Source organism: Rhododendron vialii, chromosome 6a, assembly GCF_030253575.1.
Source record: "Rhododendron vialii isolate Sample 1 chromosome 6a, ASM3025357v1".
Taxonomy (NCBI): Eukaryota; Viridiplantae; Streptophyta; class Magnoliopsida; order Ericales; family Ericaceae; genus Rhododendron; species Rhododendron vialii.
This window is the reverse complement of record NC_080562.1, coordinates 29923822-29942453: the sequence shown is the minus strand read 5'-3', so window position 1 is coordinate 29942453 and position 18632 is coordinate 29923822. Positions and strand designations below refer to the sequence as shown.

The 18632-nt window shown below is 37.8% G+C and overlaps 3 protein-coding genes across 6 annotated transcripts; 2 read left to right on the top strand and 1 right to left on the bottom strand.

Annotated features, from left to right (window-relative positions):
- Positions 1 to 47: 47 nt before the first annotated feature.
- Positions 48 to 8941, bottom strand: LOC131329526 (uncharacterized). Of its 3 annotated transcripts, XM_058362691.1 has the most exons (17): positions 8727 to 8941; positions 8501 to 8590; positions 7720 to 7831; positions 7058 to 7085; positions 5743 to 5841; positions 5540 to 5609; positions 5415 to 5449; positions 5252 to 5326; positions 5075 to 5170; positions 4210 to 4273; positions 3140 to 3193; positions 2706 to 2791; positions 2551 to 2611; positions 2388 to 2452; positions 2045 to 2150; positions 1201 to 1289; positions 48 to 655 (listed from the first exon to the last, which is right to left on the bottom strand). In XM_058362691.1, the coding sequence occupies exons 1-17, from the start codon at positions 8790 to 8792 to the stop codon at positions 493 to 495; spliced, it is 1359 nt and encodes a 452-aa protein (XP_058218674.1). In that variant the 5' UTR covers positions 8793 to 8941; the 3' UTR covers positions 48 to 492. The 3 variants fall into 3 exon arrangements, with proteins under 3 accessions (XP_058218674.1, XP_058218673.1, XP_058218675.1); XM_058362690.1 differs by having other exon boundaries at positions 5075 to 5326; positions 8727 to 8940; XM_058362692.1 differs by lacking the exon at positions 1201 to 1289 and having other exon boundaries at positions 5075 to 5326.
- A 1565-nt stretch (positions 8942 to 10506) lies between these two features.
- Positions 10507 to 18352, top strand: LOC131329369 (uncharacterized oxidoreductase At1g06690, chloroplastic). Of its 2 annotated transcripts, XM_058362467.1 has the most exons (10): positions 10511 to 10945; positions 11861 to 11952; positions 12052 to 12092; positions 12203 to 12367; positions 12459 to 12481; positions 12596 to 12667; positions 13393 to 13560; positions 16867 to 16949; positions 17041 to 17103; positions 17900 to 18352. In XM_058362467.1, the coding sequence occupies exons 1-10, from the start codon at positions 10741 to 10743 to the stop codon at positions 18083 to 18085; spliced, it is 1098 nt and encodes a 365-aa protein (XP_058218450.1). In that variant the 5' UTR covers positions 10511 to 10740; the 3' UTR covers positions 18086 to 18352. The 2 variants fall into 2 exon arrangements, with proteins under 2 accessions (XP_058218449.1, XP_058218450.1); XM_058362466.1 differs by lacking the exon at positions 12459 to 12481 and having other exon boundaries at positions 10507 to 10945; positions 12561 to 12667.
- On the top strand, positions 13972 to 15610 carry LOC131329370 (uncharacterized). Its single transcript, XM_058362468.1, has 2 exons — positions 13972 to 14477; positions 14568 to 15610. The coding sequence occupies exons 1-2, from the start codon at positions 14247 to 14249 to the stop codon at positions 14724 to 14726; spliced, it is 390 nt and encodes a 129-aa protein (XP_058218451.1). The 5' UTR covers positions 13972 to 14246; the 3' UTR covers positions 14727 to 15610.
- Positions 18353 to 18632: the final 280 nt, after the last annotated feature.

Here is an 18632-nt window from a genome sequence, read left to right as displayed (position 1 = left end):
TAAATAGGCCCAAGGAGGATACTTGGAAGATTCATTGGTAGAGGCAATGCAAGAACGACGCTAAGGTTTATATACACCACAATTTGGTCCAAAACAAGCATATGGAAGAACAAAAGATCTTGAAGGTTCAACAAAACAAAGAGCACCCAAAATTCCTTCCCAAAATAAACCACATGACAAGAAAACCATACATTACAAGAAGTTGATAACTCTTAAATGTAGAAAATACGCCTAGTATTTGACTACGTCGATGGATTAACTGTGTCTGCCAAAACTGTTAAGACGGTTTCTTACCTCCTCACAATGTTCTGTCCTCGTACGAAGAGTTTCATTCTGTCCAAATCCGATGAATTGGTTGAGGGAGAAATTTTCAGAAACTACCAAAGCATCGCCTTCAAGCTGAGAAAGGAAATAACTTATCTTCCAAGCACTCAACCGAACTATGTTTACACACATGCTATAACTGCATCTGTTTCTTTTGTACATAACACATCACTCAACTTCTTTAATGATTCTCTTTTTCCGTATTGACTCCCTTGGAATGCTTCCCGGGGCACTATGAGCCATCCTCCTCGCATCTTTCTTTCTCTCAGCATCAATCATAATTCGTCGAAGGGCAGATGCCTTGAATATTGGCTTCGGCAAGTGCCTGTGCCTGTACGACAATAATCAAACACAATGAAAAGAGCAGGCTCAGGTTACTGGCCCAACAATATAGAGCAAGTTTGGTCAATTCTCAAAACATAACTTGGACGGGGAATTTACTGAGAAGTGAGCCCGAATGATAAAATAAATAATTTACTGAGCCCAAGACTTCATAAATATGAGGTAAACCCATAAATGTGGACCAATATCAACATGGTTTAAGATTCTAATCCCAAATAAGGGACATGTTGGAAAAGAACAAGTTCAATCAATTTGTAATAAGGGAAGACTCAATCACACGACTTGCTGTACAGAATTTTCATTACTAGAGCCTACAAATTGATTGCTTAAAATTGACCAAATATTTGTTGAGAATTCACGTTAGACACGAATACGAAAGAAAAACTACTACATACGAGAGCTCCCTCTTAAAACTCCAAAATAGTAAGGTGCTCCACTGGTGGTCTTAGTATATCTCAAGATACTAAAACCAGGTCAACAAAGCAACCATAACAACCTAAACCATCAATAAGCATTTGTTCAAACCAATATTACCTCACAATACGCTTAACTTCAGGAAGGTGCTTATAGCGATTCTTGACAGCCTCCCGATACTCATGATTTTTACGTTCCCTTGGTAGAAGCTGCAACAGTGTCAGAATCCGGGTGATAATGCATCCAGATTGATAAAGTAGGATCTACTATGCAGTTAAGATAATGGATCTACCAAAAAGTGAAGCAATGCAACATAGTCTAACAATCTAAATCAAGCTATACATCTCAATTCTTGTTTGCATTGTATTTTGAATATGTCAGATCACCAATGGTCTCCAACTCTCCAAAGCTAAAGCTATTATTACAAATACGCCTAACAATGTAAATCATGCTATTCAGAACCATCCCTCACTTCACGTGCAACCTTGTCTTGCACATACAATTCTAATTTCCACATATAGAGCAAAATACAGAGGGGTAGAAATGCAAAGACTCTCATAACATGGTAAGTCACCAACTCTCCCGCAAGATTAAGCTGTTAGGAAATGGTCCACCAAGGCATATCATATCTCCCTCACTTGCAACCCTGTCTTGCATGTGGAGATGCAAACATCCCATGTACATAAAAATAGAAGGCAAATAGAGAGAAACTTGATGCAAAAAGAGGAAATAATTGAGATAAAGAGATTTGACAGAAACCAAAGTTTTGATGCCATGTTAGATTACTACTTAATAGCAAATGCACCCAATATCAAGTGATTTGTTAAGTTTAAATATTCTTAGTTCGCATGAAAGTAGATGTACAATAATGCAGTACAAAATATGGGCATTAGATCAGAAACTTATCATTCAAAAGTTCAAGTACCCTATTAAGAAAAAAACAAATGGAGCAAGAGATTCATACAACGCCCAATTGTTCAGATGCATTGGCCTTCCAAAGCCGAAGATTGGTATCATCACTCCCTGAGATAACATAACTCCCATCGCAGCTGAACTTGGCGCAAAATACCCTGTGTTGATGACAAAATTTCGGTTAGGTCACAGTTATTTGTGGATAGTGTATCTACTAAACATCCACAATAGTTAATGTCTACACTGTGTAGGAAAGAAACGGCTCATCATCATCAAGGACTACGACTGTGGACAAGTTCACAACTTTGTAGTTAGTGTTTTGGAAGCCAGTATAGGGCAATGATATGGAGGCAGAAGCCTAAAGTATGATAATTAAAAAATTTAACCAGGCACACCTTTGCATTCGTTTAGTATGGTAGATTTCCCTGCTGTGGCCACCATTATACTGAAATATTCTTATCTGCAGGAAAGAAGTTCTATCAGGAGATTGTGCTGCCATCTCTTAAAGCCAAGAGAAGTTCAAAAGAGATAGAGCCCGCTTTATCGCATATCACTAACCGTTCTGTCATAAGATCCAGTCACAAATTCACGTCCAGTTGGAGAGTAATCAATATCCATCCTGTGGGGAAAAAGTAAGAGCATCAGAATATATGATTTTTTAGACGTATAAATTCTGGAACTGAGAATCTTTTACTATGCATCTGGGATCTTACACTGCAGAAACATGATCCTTGTGTACACACTTGGCTTCATCTAATTTTCTAGCATCATAGCTATAGCAATTGCAATCCTCATTTGCCTGTCCATATAAATAGCACTTGGTAAATTTTTTTTAAAAAGGGGCAAATTTTGTACACAGGAAGCCACATTTTTACAAATAACCACCACACCAGGAAGTAGCCAAAAAAGATCATTGATCCCCATTTAACTTCTTACATGCCAAAATGCCAGCAAAATGCAGAACAACCAATAATGATGTCATGAAGTAGCAAAACCGTCGGACCCCAACAAACATTGTCCAAAATCTCAAGCAACAAATACTGCTAAAATGATGCCACATTACAGTAATTCCAAAACCAACCCTAGCACAACACTTTCCATGAATTAAGGACTTTTGGCTAAATAAGCTTCCAAAAGTTTCACTTACAGCTGTTAAATTCATCGGCTCCATTGGATTCCAAGATATGGAATTAGTTTTGGTCTGTAACAAGAACATACAAGTTAGAGACTCATCAAAGAATTAAAAGAAAAAAGGGAAAAAATCCCAGGGCTAAAAGTAACAAAGATGCAGAATAAGATTTTCTGAGAGCGCCATTATAAAGATTATTCAGTATCTCTACGCAATCATTTCTCAGATGTAACTAGTTTACAGCAGGCGTAACGAACTAGTTCAGAAACGCAACCGTAATCAAATTCCAACAAGTGGGGTTAAAAACCGTAATCTGTAAATGTAGGTGTTGACCACAACAAGAATTAGTGAATTACAATGCATGATTGAGGTTGAGGTTTTTGTTTTCCTGTTAAGCTAGGGTGTTAACCAATTTCGAGTTTAAAGTAACCAACTAGATGCCAAGTGCATATACTACACGGAGGATCCTAAGAGACTAAAAATGCCCACACAATTATCTCTTGAAACATATTAACATGGTACATGAGACCTACGTATAAAGAAGATAAAAGCAAATACCTATTTAACTGATAATGTATTCGAGCTTAACTTTTTCGTTTGCCTTCCCAATTTCAACCAATGAATACTACCAGGACTGAATCCTTCTAGGGCACGATCCACTGAAGCCATGCGACACATGCGAGTGGCAGGCAAGACTGAGAAATTAACTTTTCTATACATAATTTATCCTTTCTTAAAAGTTTCTCGTCTCAGACACTCAATAAGAATACTACACAGTAACACAGGTGTTCATACCATCCACCACCGGAGGCCAGGCCTATCAAACATATACATGTGTTCGATGAAGCGAGTGATTCCCTACCGAAAACCGCGATACTTGTTTGCCATTAGGTGATGAATCGGACAGAGATAATAAGTTGGCTGAGGCAATTCCCAGTGTGGTTGCAAGGAGGGCCCCAATTGGTAGGAACAAAAGTAAATGAACCAGCGCACATCTAAACAACCAATTTTAAATCCTATTTTTTTCCAGATAAATATCTAAGGCTGTACAAAAATTAGGAGAGAATTGAGCAAGAGGCCAGAATTACCCTCATAATAAGCTTAGTTGTCGGGGACGACATTCGCAAATCATAAATCGCTATGCTACGATCACTACAGAATCAAACAAAATAGTTTAGCAAAGAGATTAAAGCATACAAGGATCTCAATCACCGAATAACAATCTGAAATTAATGACAGGACTTAGTGATTACAATCTGGAAGTATCCAGGCCAGCAAACTGACTGGAATACTCCCTTAAAAAAATGAAAACAAAAGACATCCTACACCATTCAATTGCCATGTAAGAGCGCTCATTACTGCATAAAAAATAAACAAAAAACAGCCATGCAACGTCATGCAAGTTCGGTAGTAATAAAGATAAATAAGACAGACATTAGTTGTCTTTTACACAAAAGAACAGCAAAAAACTCATGTGCCTTCCCACCTTTTGATTCCCGTTGCATGGCAAGGCATAACATCTGGGAAACAGTAGCACATACAAGCCTCGGCATTTGTAATTTGTTTGCACTTACTTTCAAATTCAAAACCAGCAGGAAATTTAAAACATGGATAAAATATAAACATCAATCCATTTCTAGATGGAATTCCAAAAGTTCAAGTTTTGTTGTAATAGGCCTAACATTGATCACTTGGCCAGAAGAAATCATCAAGAAAACACGCCAATTCGTCAACAATCTTCAGCAGAACCATAAAACCCTATGAATCTAAAGAGATATTCAATACAGAAACACGGCATAAATTAAACATCTATATCAGATTAGCGCATCAGATACAGTGGCAAGACAACCAAGCACTAATAGATTCAATATAAAACTGCACATGAATTCAGAAATGTGGGATCGACCAAATCATTCAACCATCAAGGCGTGCGCAGGGAGATGCCATGCATACCTAGCTGATGTTGCCAAGACATTTGGTTCTCCAGGATTAAATCGAACAGATATAACTGTGTCTTTTCCCCACTCAAAACTATTCACTGGCTGAGACCTATTTTTGAGGAGAAAATGGCATGTGAAGTTTCTATAATTCAAGAAACTAGGGAAAAATCGAAACAAGTTCAGATCAAACCTGTTGTGATCCCATATGTCTACTTGAGCTCCAGCCGTGGCAAACAGATTACCATCACATTGGTGATCAACGGCCCTAAAAAACAAATAAGGTAGAATTAACATAGAAAGGATGAAGATTCATTGTAATACTCTTTTTAACAAATAAGGATGATAAATCATACCAGAAAGCATTTTTCCAAACATAAGCAGCCAATTGCTGCACATACAAAATCAGAGACAAAAGACAGAATAATCAGTCATTCTATTACACAAGACATGCACATTTCAAAATTTAACTACGACTGACCTTAGCAGAATTATCAGACAAGTCATCTGACTCCATACCAGTAGCAAGAGGAACATTCCACAGTCTGACGCTGAGATAAAAATAAAAAAAAAGGGTCCAATTTCCCACAAGGGATACATATTGCAGTGTTATTTACAGACAAATGCTTCGCGTTAATTTCCTACTTCAAAAAAGGAATAACATCAAACAGAAGTTTGCCTTACGTGCAATCGGTACCACATGATACAAGAATACGTCCATCTGTAGACGCTGTCAGACCACGTACAGCACCTTGGTGACCAGGAAACTGACAAATTGTCCGCCTTGGTTTTACAAGACAGAAATTAGATGCCAAAAAAAAAAAAAAAGTTCAGCAACGCATGGATATAGCATCCTTTAAAAATAAACAGTATGATTTGTAAAATATGATTGAAATAAAAATATTTGGATCATGCGGGTTCACAGGTAGTGCTGAAATGCAAACAGATAACAAAGATAGAATATAAAATAAAGATTCGCTCTGAGCCAGACAATTAACGTGCCACCACCATCACTACCATGCTTTATGTTATGTTGGCTCAACTCATGAAATTATACAATGTTGCAACTGTGCACAGCACGTTTCTATCATGCCACACACAAGTTCACAACTATGTCCATTGAGCAAATAGACAAACCAAGATAGTTGTGCTGAACTAACGTTACTAACCTACATCTACCAAGATTTGAAAGGCCTAGAATTTTGAATGAGACCATTTCTCGGAAAACCCTATGACGACGTGTCAGTCTCTCAATTGATCTTTTATATGATTTGTGCACTAAGAAATAGTTGCATGGGATTTTCAACCCATGAATGAAAACAGTTGAAACGAAAGAGGACACCACAATTCACAAGCAACCCAAATGAGGAAAGAAGTAGAGAAATCTCATGCTTCGGTATAACTCTAACAATGTCAATGAGCAGGAACTATACAAGTCCCAAATGAACAAAAACGACCTTGATACATGAGCATTGAAGTAATACCTGCTCAGCACAGTGTCCCGAGCCTGAAGCCGAAATGCTCCCCTGCTCCTCAGAGCCTTTTTTTTTTTCATTTCCCCATCGCCACTACACCTATCTGGTCTACTCCTACAGGCCTCCTCAAGTTCCTTTACATGCTCTATTTATTGGCAAAATTCAGACAAAAAACCCTAGTTCCCACACAATTAGGAGAACCCTACACAACTTGGAATGGATTCGGAACACGACAAACCGAATCAAAGTACATAGGAAAGGAAAATAAACTGCACTTCTCGCAGAGTACAAGACCCACCCAACATCTCACTTTTTGAAGCTTCCAAGGAAAAATAAAACCTAAGGATGGAGGATCAAATGCAATCTAAGAAGAGGCAGTAACTATGCTGAGGAGAAGTTGGAGAGGAAAAAAAAAACCAAGACAAAATGATATAGGTTGCTAGCTTTAGCCGCATCCGACAACCGCTAATGTACGATAACATGATGACTGGCAGAATATGGTGTTAAATGCTGCAAAATAATACCTGGATGCTATGTCCCAAAGGCGAATATCTGCAAATAAAACAAGAAGTTACATCAAACCTTAGAGCTACGAAGCTAGCAATACGCAGAGTCGCAGATTTCACATAACACAATGGCGATTGAACTGGAATAAAAACTGGCACTCCAAACTATCTAACAGTATGGTTTAATTATTCTCTGCTAACATAGAAACTATATGTATAGCACTCCATAGTTTTTGTGAAGATGTAGTACGAAAGCAAACAAGTCAACTACTGCCGGACAGAAAAAAGTCATTTGACATGTAGTCATGTACACCTTTCCTTCTCTGTTAAAACTACTAATGAACATTTTATTAAAAGGAAAGAAACAATAAGCTACAACCATGCTTATCAACCATCTCCTTGCCGGCATTTTAGGGACTACTTAAATTGCTTTAAGTGCTGAATTACAAATGCTTAATTAGTTTATGCTTTGAAGTAAATTATGTTCTTTGGAAAATGTTAGCCCCATGGGGCCTAGGAGTGATGTCGCCTTGCGTTTTATGAACTTCACAAATAAAACTCTCAGAAAATCATTTGCCCCTCCACTATTCACCTACAGTATACACACCACTGTCACCAAGGTTAATCTTTAAAAAAGGCATGAATACTAACTGTGACTAAACAGCATCGTAGCAACATACCTCCGTCCATGGAACCAGAAAATATCCCTTTCAAGTGATTCGGGTTCTTAGCCATACATGAAACTGAGTCTATATGCCCATCCATTGCTCCAACAAATGGCCTTGCAAATATCTAACAAGTAACACCCAAAATGAAAGCAATTACTCTTGCAACAAAAATATACTGAGACGCCAAATGGCTAAATACAAAATTTTAGCCACATAAACTCATTGCAAAATCACACCAGAAAAACTCGAACTGAATCACCACTAGTTCAAAATCAACCACAAAATGTCATAAGTCCACTTTCATATATATGGATAGGGGTGTAAACAAGCCATGCTGAGCTTCATAGCGTTCGAGCTGCTCCTTTACTAAACGAGCCTAAAACTCGAGCTCGGCTTGGTTGTCAATGAGCCGAGTCCTTGACGAGCCAAGCCTAGCTAATTTACTTAATGAGCCTCTTTACAAGAGTCCAGTCAATACAAACGAACCGAGCTTTTGAGTGTTGATGTCGGCTAGTTTAGATTATAGAACGAGTCGAGCCAAGCCACGAGCTGCTCGTGAGCAGCTCGATTTGTTTGTAGCCCTTAATATGTATAAAATGGTACAATCCTTTGTAACTACACCCCAACTATTTACGCCAACACCACTAAACTTTGCAACTAGTACCAGAAAATCTCATAATTTGCTATAGTATACACTTTCTCCGATCAGCTAATCACTGCCATAAATGCATGTACATACAAATAGTCAAATAGTGAACTGAAACTGTAGCTAATTGGTTTAGAAAAAAGTTACCTTGTCCATTTTGGCTGCGTTAAGAGCCCGAACATATTCGACCGCCTTCTCTTGCGTTCGCAGGCTTGGGTCGAAGTTTCGAAACACTCTCTGACACAATTCAATCGCCAAAACATAAACAATTTTAAACAGAGAGAGAGAGAGAGAGAGAGAGAGAGAGAGAGAGAGAGTTAGAGAATGGATGCAGTGAATTGTAGAGAGTTTGAAGCTTAGAGACGCTGCTCACCTGGAGATCATTACTCCGTTCGCGAGTGAATTCGTCTGTTGAGCGCGATATGACCTTGACTTTCATTGCTGTTAGGGTTTGTTATAAGCAACGGTGAACGAGAGAGGGAGAGGGAGACAATTAGGAATTGGATGAGAGAGAGAGGAGATGCAGGGTTTGGAGTCGGGAAGAGAGAGAAGGTAAAACCCTGAGAAGGAGAGAGAGTGGGCCAAGCGGTTTTGACCAAAGCCCAGAAGATTTGGAGGACAAGTTGATTACAAATGGGCTGTGTTCAGTTGTCATATTGGGCTGTTGAACTGATTTTGTCGAGGCCCAACATGATTTCGTCGGTGAAAAAATTCAATATTTTTTTCATTTGGTCATAATTTTTTAGTGCTCAAAATTCTTTCATCGAGACAAATAATTAATTTAAAAAATTAATGCAAGTTGAACAAAATTTTTAAAAAGACGAACAAAAATACCAAAACAATACTTTAGCAAGAACAAGTTCGCAAATATACCGTAATATGTATTTTATTTATTTTGCTATTCACAATGAGGTTACAATTGATTCACAGTTGTAATAACATTTTTAAGCTAATTATAGTATATTTATATACTTTTACCATCACTCCTATAGTCCTATTCATGTTTTTGTTTTTCAATGAGTTTACATTAATTACATAAAATAAAACGCAGAGCAATATCAAGAGACAAAAGACGTAATTTTTAGATCAAAATTGAGGTTGAGTTTATCTAATGAAAGTTACTAAAAAGCTCAAATAAAGTGCAAGCACACAAAAATAATATTTTATTTAACTTGATCAATTAAAAACTGAACCTGAAGGGCTTGTTTGAAACTTGAGAAAAAGAAAGGAAAAAAGGGAAAGGAAAGGAAAGTGTGGAGAAAATTTATCTTTTGTTTTGTTATTTTCCTTCTTGTTTCCTCTCAAATCAAAGTTGAAAAAATAATTTTCCTTACTTTTCTTTCCATATATTCCAATTCTAGGATTTACATTACTATTATAGACACGGCTATTCCCTAGTTTTACCCTCTCTAGCCATTGTCTGGTTTGCATTTTTGTGGGTCTTTTACGGGTCCACAACAATGATCGAAACTGTTCATGCTGTAAATCTCGTTGAGAACTTCAACCTCAATAAAAATCGTGTTGATCAGATATTGTTTAACACATTTATATTGAAAAAATATATCGGTCATGCTAGATTTGAACCCATTTGTGAGGGTTTTTTCAATAAAAATGTATATCATCAAGTTTTGAACTTTATCCGATCAACATGATTTTACAATGGTTAAAGTTTTTAGTGAGATTTACAACATGAACAATTTCGATTATTGTAGTAGGTTAGAAAAGTGCCCATAAAAACTAAACTGGACAGTGACCGGAGAGAAACCGGTTCCACTAACTATTAGTAGAACTTAAGTACTACTACTAAATTACTACAAAAAATTCTAAAATCAGCCCATAATACTAAGTATATGAATGTGTATTAAAGAATGTAAAAATACACAAAAATATATTTTTTCATTGTCTTCTAATATATTTATGATCAATCTAATGAGCTAATAATAGCAAGATCGAATTACTAATTCGTACGTCTAGCTGGGCGACAGCGCCCGAGCCTAGACCCCGCAATTTGACGGTGCAAATCGAATTCTGACATAAGTAGCAAGTGGTTGTTCAAAGCCGAAGCGAAATTCACATATCCAACTTACACGTGGCCCAACTAGATCATGGTTTGATGGAATTCGAGTGGCCCAAAGGCGTGGAAACGTGATCAGAGATGTGTCCTGTTTAAGGACCATAGCAATTGCCTCAAGCGTTCCTTTGTCTGTCACTTGACTCGCTTGTCCCAACTCGAGCAAAGAGACTCGATCTCCAACCAATCAGTTCCCATGCATTTTCCCAAGAAAAATATCACCTGAAAACTCTCCAGAGAAAATCTCAAGGCAAAATTCCAAACCCCATTTCAGAATTCACTTGGGTCACCGATATTCTGACATCCAAGAAAAGTAATGGCTCTCCAGATTAGCAGTGGTTTTTTTGCGGCTGCTGCTACTTTCAGTCCCAGAAGGGTTCAGAGAATCAGAGCCGTTGCTTCGACGGAAACAGAAGAAGGGATGGCGAAGCTGGGAGGTTCTGAGTTGAAAGTGACGAAGCTTGGAATTGGGGCTTGGTCTTGGGGAGACACCAGCTACTGGAACAACTTTAAGTGGGATGGTAAGTTAGAAGAGAAATTGGAGTATTGCTTTGCCAGAAATAATAGAATTTGCTTTCCTCATCATTATTGTATTGGTTAATTTGGTTTTGTTCCTCTTTTGGAGTTTCGATGGTTTATATGTAGAGTTTGCTTTTCAATTTCACTTGTAGCATTGAAATGTTTGTGTATGTGTGTGTTTTCTTAGGAGGTGGATTCAATATTGGTGTTGATGATTTTCTCTTGTGCTTTTGAAAGCAATATATCTTCTTCAAAGATTGTTTTTTTGCAACTTAGGTGCCGGAGCTAGCTTGTGCACATCTCGTCTAATGTATATTTTGGTGTACTTACCATAGTAGAATTATTAACTGAGTTCTTTTTCCTTATAAGTTTACAACATTTAGATGGTTAATTTATTCAGAAAATTTACATCAATATTACATATGAAATGACATATTTTTGTATGTGTGTGAGGAGGTGGATTCAACCTTGCCATTGATGGTCTTTCCCTCTCTCTCCGTCTCTCGCTCTCACTGCCCCTGTTTTGTTTTCTTGTAAATAAGTTTGGCAAATTTGTTGAATATCAGAAGCACCTTTCCAAATATTTATTTTACCTATCATGGTAGAGTTGATAGTTTGGCTGATTCTCAATAAAATGTCTACCATGTAAGACCTTGATTTGTTGGTTTCCAGGAATCTGCAGAATTATGGTAATGCTAACCATTTTCCTTTTATTTTGTGTTATTTTCCCTTTTCTTTTGAATTTTTAGTATCTTTACCAACTTTTCCTAAAAGCTTTCGCTGTGACCTCCGGTTTGAATTGATTTCTGCTGCCTTGTTTTTTCTGTCTATGTTGTTAAGTTAGATGCAAAAATTGTCTCAGTTTCTATTCAGGTGTGTAAATAACATACTTGTTTCCTGCCTTCTGATGATTGCAGATAGGAAGATGAAAGCAGCAAAGGCTGCTTTTGATACCAGTATAGACTGTGGTATTACGTTGTTTGATACTGCCGAGGTTTATGGTTCAAGGGTGAGAAATGAGTTTGATATATGTAGTTTCCTTTATCATTAACATAATGAAAAAGTGACTGATCAAAAAAGAACGTGTGTTCATTTTTTGTTGATTCAGCTGTCATTTGGTGCAATTAATTCTGAAACACTACTAGGAAGGTAATTCTGAGAAGTTTATCATGATTTGCGTTGCATTCTATACCATGTTGCCGTGAACATTTTCGTTAATCCCTTGTTATCCTTAGCATCATTATCTTCCTCTTATGTAGATTTATTAAAGAAAGGAAAGAACGAGACCCTGGAGTGGAGGTTGCTGTTGCAACCAAATTTGCAGCATTACCATGGAGGCTTGGCCGTCAAAGTGTCATTACTGCCCTTAAGGATTCCCTATGTCGTCTTGGGCTCTCTTCAGTGGACCTCTATCAACTCCATTGGTCTGTGCTTTGCTGGCCTTTCAACTATCATCATTCAGTGAAATTCTGTTAAGTGTGCGATTTTTGATTAAATGTGTTTGTTGTGAATTAGGCCAGGATTATGGGGAAATGAAGGTCGTCATTTGTAGCTGTTCTTTCGCTCTACGATGAGTAGATGTAGTAACTCAAATTGTTCGTAATCATTCATGCTCAGGTTCAGAAGAGGCTTAGTAGACAAAAATTTTGCAGGATATCTTGATGGTCTTGGGGATGCGGTGGAGCAGGGTCTTGTCAAAGCTGTTGGGGTTTCTAACTATAGTGGTTTGTTCTCATTTCTGCTGCTCCTTTTTATCTAGGTTACACTTTTGTCAAGTAGGCTATCTGATCCTAATAATCAATAATCCGCTTTAATCTGTCTGCGTTTATGGGGTCAGTGGCGGAACTGGGATTTTCTCCTAGGGGGTGCCACACCAGCACAAATACAGTTTTGGCATGCAAATTATAGTGCATGATTTATACAACACAAATTTTAGATGCAAACTTCAGATTATACCCACTGCTTTGACAGTGTGATTTTGTCTTTTGCTTTCCGAACTTTGACTCTCTTACGTTTTCATCGTCAATTATTGACTCTTTGGCCAACTATACAAAGTGGGTTTCTTTTAAAGTTATAAACATAGATGGAAAAAGACAGAAATTGAGATTTTTTTTTTCTGGATAAATGATCAGATGGAATAGTTTGGAAAAAGTTCTGAAGAGAACCATTTGTGAGGATTTTTTTTTTGAGAAAAGTGGGGTCTGGTGGGGGAAGGATATGCTCCTCAACAAGATTCTGCAAGGATTTTTTCAGTTAAGGGGGTGCCAATATGATGAAAATGGACAATTCATGGCAGAAGTAACACTGAATATTCAGTGGTAAGTGAATGGTTGGCACCCCCAGCCTAGTATACGGTGATTTTAAAATTTCTTTGCAAAAGGCATATTACGAAAAATTTAATCCTGTTAAACATATGGTTTTCCTTAATAGACATGATTTCCTCTTTCAGAAAAGCGTCTTCGTGACGCATATGAGCAGCTTAAGAAAAGAGGCATCCCACTGGCTTCAAACCAAGTGAATTACAGTCTAATATACAGGCTTCCAGAAGAGAATGGTGTGAAGGCTGCTTGTGATGAACTTGGAATCACTTTGATCGCATACTCACCTATTGCTCAAGGTGAAACCGCTATCGTTTTGTAGTATTGCTTTGTAGATTTGTTGATGTCTCATTGTATTCTACTGTTATCACACAACTTTCCAGTAGAACAACTCTGTGTTCATGCTTGCATAAAATAGTTTTCCACGATGCTGTCATTTACGCATAACAGTTAGCTTGAGTAGAAAATCTCACCTACACCAAAGAGGATATCAATTTATTTGCTATGATCATGTTGTTGGAATTGTAAACCCTTATAAGACACCTACACAAGAACTATGACAATACGTCAGGTTCATCGTCAACTCTGGTAGAGTCAGTTGGTTTGAATTGATGAGGTGAGAATGCGCTTTTTATTTGGCAGCTGTTTCGGGTTGCAAGGTTAAGTCGTTACTTCATATTTGGTGGTTCCATTGCTATTTTGAAGCTTTATAAGTCAGTGGAGATGTAGTGGAGCAAAGGGGATTAATGGATTACCATACAAGTCTTTGGATACATTGTTAACATTTAATCCCGTAACAAAGTGACCAGAGTAGCTTTCTCCAACGACTTCTCTTCTCCTCTGTTGAGTTTAATGAGGTGTGCATACCTTAAGGGCTTGGGGATTGTTTATAAGGCAGCTTACTGCATTGAATCACAAGGATTTGAGGAGCTTGTGGAGAATCTTCATGTAACAGGTGGCCTGTAAAGAGGGTGATAGAAAAGAAATGCAGGAATGCTACAGGAGACTATTAGCTGAAAGTAGTGAGTTCCTAAGGGGTAGGGTCGTTGTAAGGTATTTGACATTGATGGGAGGACTTCTAAAGTTTTTGTTGTTGGGACGGTTAGTCGATAGGTTATATATCGTGGGTACGGGATATGGTTCTAAAGGATATATTCTAGAGGTTTACTTTTTTGGGATATCAGCGGATCCTGTTGTGGCTTCTGCATGTTTACAGGTAAGGAAGTCCTTTTAGAGGCCTGGAAGTTGAAGTCAATAAATCTGTTTGGTTGTTTTATGATACTTTCAATGATATCTTGCGATGTAGGCCCTCCAAAACGACTATGCTGGGCGATGGTGCCAAGTGGGTGGGCAGACTGCATCCCCCTTCAAAGTATATGTTCTCAGTTGTGCAACTGGTGGTTTTTTATTTAGGTTTTTAAAGCAGCAAAATTTTGGCAATGCTCGTTCGGTAAAAATGCTTTAGTGCTTCCAAAGTTGCATCGTCTGTCAAAGAGAACAGGAGACCGCTCATCACCTCCTTGGTGCCTAGAGACCTATTGGCTATTCCTATAACCTAGTTGGGATTCAGTTGGTTAAGCCAAGATTTCTTAAGGAGGTTTTTGATACAACACCAATTGTGTTAACAAAAAATTTACCACATGATCTTGAGAAGGGTGTCAATATACTTTTGATTGACTATGTGGAAGAAGTGGAGAAGGTCTAGTTTTCATGATGCAGAGTGCCAAATTTCATGGGAATGTGAATAGTAAATTTACCTCTTTCTCCATTATCAGTCCAAGCAACAGATGATGAATCTAACTTCACCGCCTACTTGATTATTATAATGATTGGTGACGTTTGGCCCGCTTATGGAGGAGAGTTTGGCAATATGTCAGGGGTGTATGTAGGGGATTATGAAGTTGCCTTTCTTTAATGACTTATGTTTTTAGATGAGTTGGTTTTCAACAATTTAACAAAAGTTATGAGATGAAGCAGCTCATTTTTTTTTACTGTCAGTGGTGTTTGTTTACTAAGTCCTCCATAAATTCTCAAAAAATATGCATTTCTGTTCTGTACGGGTGTAGTGATCATTTTTACTCTGCGCAGAATTGAATTACGCCCATTTGGTCTTTTTTCCTGAAGTGAACTTTTACATATCAGGAAAGGAAGTAGGAGATGAAGATTGCATACCACATGTTGCACTCCAAATCTCATCCTGGGCTTCAAGAATGAGATTAGCACTATTGATAGTTAGTAAACTACAGCAAACGAGATTGTTCAGCTGTATCCTATTCATTTTGAATATGATGAGATGGTCAACTGATACTGTCAGAAAGACTACAAAGCATGCCATTCAAAAAAAAGAAAGACTACAAAGCATAGCTAGCAACCTCCTTTAGATTTCTGCAACACGCTCTAAAGTAGAAGTCCAGCTCCCTGCTATGTGGCATCTAAGCTAGGGAGTTGCTAGGAGCAAAACCTTGTTTGCCTACTTTGTGATTAACTGTTTGTTCCTTTTCTGAGCGGTATTCTCATGAAACCAGAACGCAAGGTGCAATTGTGGAACAACTTTTATGAGCCTCAACCGTTGAATTCTTTCTTCGACCAATAGCGTGGGGTGCATACTTGTTGAATCTCCCATGACTTGTGCTCCTAAATTAGCGTGTAGTGCATACTTGTTGAATCTTCCATGAATTGTGCTCCTACATTGGCATGTTGCGTTGCCTACTGTCCTTGTTTAATGTCCAGCACTAAAACATCCTTTTCCTCAATGTTAAAAGGGGTGACACCAATTGCAATGAAGTCTTTGGGGGTTAGATATGCAGTTTCCAATCCATACTTTTAGATCTTGTCCCACATTGGTTAACTATCACCTCCGAAACTAGCATATGGGACCGGGCGGTTTGTCCACTCATTGCCAATTGATTTTAAATTGAATGTTTTAACAAGGTATTAGAGCTAGGCTTTCAAAAACTTTTGGAGTTTAGACAAGGCTATCTCCATCTACTGCCCCTTTGTTTGTGTCTTAAGTGCACCTTATCTTCGTGTGGTCCCATGTTAAGTATTCTTTATTTACGTCTCTGTGTTCAAGTTGAAAGTCACATGTTCAAGGCAGTGTTAGATCTTTTCCCAATTTGATTAATTTGCACATCCGAACTAGTATAGGAGTTTGTGCGACCTCTTCCCTCATTGCCAAATGATTTTTAAGTCGGATGCTTGAACGCTAGTGAGAACCGTCACCTAATGTTTAAGAGAGAGGTTCACAATTTGAAACATTTGATTACCTTGTGAAACCAGAAAGCTTCATGATGCAGAAACTTTCCTATATGACATACAGGGACAGAAACAATATTGCGATTATCCGGTGCTCGTAAAAAAAGAAAAGAAAAGAAAAGGATAGTTTGATGGAAGCTTAGATATTACTCTTGAATTGAAAATAAACCAAACAAACAGGAAAGAAATTCTGTCATGGAAATTTAGCCTGGAACCTTCATTTTGCTTTCTCTACTTGAGCCTGGAAACTTCGCCGGTTTATGTCCCTATTGTCTGGGCTCTAATTCCATTCCATGGTTGGACACATTAGATACACATTGTATGACATATGTTCCTTCCAAATTTTGCAGGTGCTTTGACAGGAAAGTATACTCCACAAAATCCTCCTACAGGTCCTCGAGGGAATATTTACACCCCCGAGTTCCTAACGATGGTATGGGCCTCGGATTGTATGACAACCAATTAATGGATATCACCATTTCCTTTAATTCGTGCAAGTGTATTTTTGTTTTTGTGCCATGCAGCTCCAGCCTCTGATAAATAGAATCAAGGAGATAGGAGAGAAATATGGAAAAACTCCTACACAGGTTCTATTCATTCTTTTCTAGTCTCTGTTTTTAATCAAGTTAGATCATGACTCTAGTTCTCATTATTTCCTAAAACATAACAACCAACAAACCAAGACAAGTATGAGATAAATCAGATCCATGATTCCATGTTTCTTACCATATTTTCTGACACATAGTCTGCAAGATGGCACTGGAACTTGTTTTCGTTCCTCTGATTCTTGCACAAAATAGACCCCAGAAAATGCTACATATCAACCATCTCGTAATGAAGTTCATTATCTGTAGCAGCTCAACCATTAGGCAAGTAAGCTCTCCACCTGAGCCCTCGCATTTAGTACGGCCCCCCATGTTTATATGCTTCGATACATCATGTGCTAAGTTACATGCATTTCTTACACACTGTTTCTAATAGTAGCTTTTGCAGAGATACACTTAAAACTTAAATTCGGCTATGTTACAAGAAATCATAAATGAACTATCAAAAATATCAGTTTGAAAGAGTATTTCAGAAAGAACTCGAATATAAAAGCTTAATAAGTATTTTTGCATCTAAAGAAGCAAGAAGCAAAAATTTCAAAAACGAAAAATAACGATGAAAACTAAGCCCCATTTTGTACTTGAAGTCTTAGGTTCCTAAACAACATTGAGCCGCCTCTGATCGTTGTAAAGATTAAGCTCAAACATTCTAGTTGGCAATCACTTTTGTTACGTATAACCTCTCAACAAGGCAATTTTCTCGAACCTAAGAGGCAGCCTGCTGCAGTTTCTTGATGCGAAGATTCTGTAAATTGTAGTACTTGTTTCCACCATGCAGGTTGTTCTCAATTGGTTGATAGCACAGGAGAATGTTATCCCAATCCCAGGGGCCAAAAATGCAGAACAGGCTAAAGAGTTTGCCGGTGCACTTTCATGGAGACTCACCGGTGAAGAGATTGCTGAGCTGCGTTCCTTGGCATCAGAAATAAAACCTGTTGTTGGTTTTCCAGTAGAAAAGTTGTAAATTTTAACACGCAATTGTACACAAGTTCGTTATAACGGAATTGTAAAAATGTGCACTTGCTCAATACCAACAACCAATACCTGAATGCTACTATCAAATACCATGATGTGTCTAATCCGTACGCGTCATTACTGGCTTTCCACTCCTGTCCGGATTGAATGAAAGTCCGAAGAATGCTTGTAATTCTTATGATTTTTCGTATATAAAAATTGGTCATGATGTTTCCCATACTGTAAAACTACTATCAAATACCATGACAGTTTGTTACCCTTTAGAGTAATTTGTAATTTTTGGACTCTTCTACTGGCTGTTGCCATGGGTAATTGAAATTCTGGGTGTTATGGAAATTTTGAACCCTTTCTTTCTTTTTGCTAATCAAAAAAATTTGAACATTTGATTATTTTGAATAGGTTTGCGCCTCATTAAGAAGTAATTAGTTTAACGTGCATGCAAGTTCTGGGAGGGGCCACAAAAACTTATCACATATTCAATAGATTTCATTTTCCACATGAAGTATAGTTAATGTTAGAATTACAAAACAAAAAAG

Coding starts and splice junctions, on each gene's coding strand:
- LOC131329370 (XM_058362468.1), top strand. CDS start 14,247: ATGCAGGAATGCTACAGGAGACTATTAGCTGAAAGTAGTGAGTTCCTA. Junction 14,478..14,567: donor TGGCTTCTGCATGTTTACAG/GTAAGGAAGTCC, acceptor CTTGCGATGTAG/GCCCTCCAAAACGACTATGC.
- LOC131329526 (XM_058362690.1), bottom strand. CDS start 8,792: ATGAAAGTCAAGGTCATATCGCGCTCAACAGACGAATTCACTCGCGAA. Junction 5,842..7,057: donor CTTTGGGACATAGCATCCAG/GTATTATTTTGC, acceptor TGTAAAACCAAG/GCGGACAATTTGTCAGTTTC. Junction 656..1,200: donor GAAGTTAAGCGTATTGTGAG/GTAATATTGGTT, acceptor ATTGTCGTACAG/GCACAGGCACTTGCCGAAGC.
- LOC131329369 (XM_058362466.1), top strand. CDS start 10,741: ATGGCTCTCCAGATTAGCAGTGGTTTTTTTGCGGCTGCTGCTACTTTC. Junction 12,093..12,202: donor TCTGAAACACTACTAGGAAG/GTAATTCTGAGA, acceptor CCTCTTATGTAG/ATTTATTAAAGAAAGGAAAG. Junction 12,368..12,560: donor GACCTCTATCAACTCCATTG/GTCTGTGCTTTG, acceptor ATTCATGCTCAG/GTTCAGAAGAGGCTTAGTAG.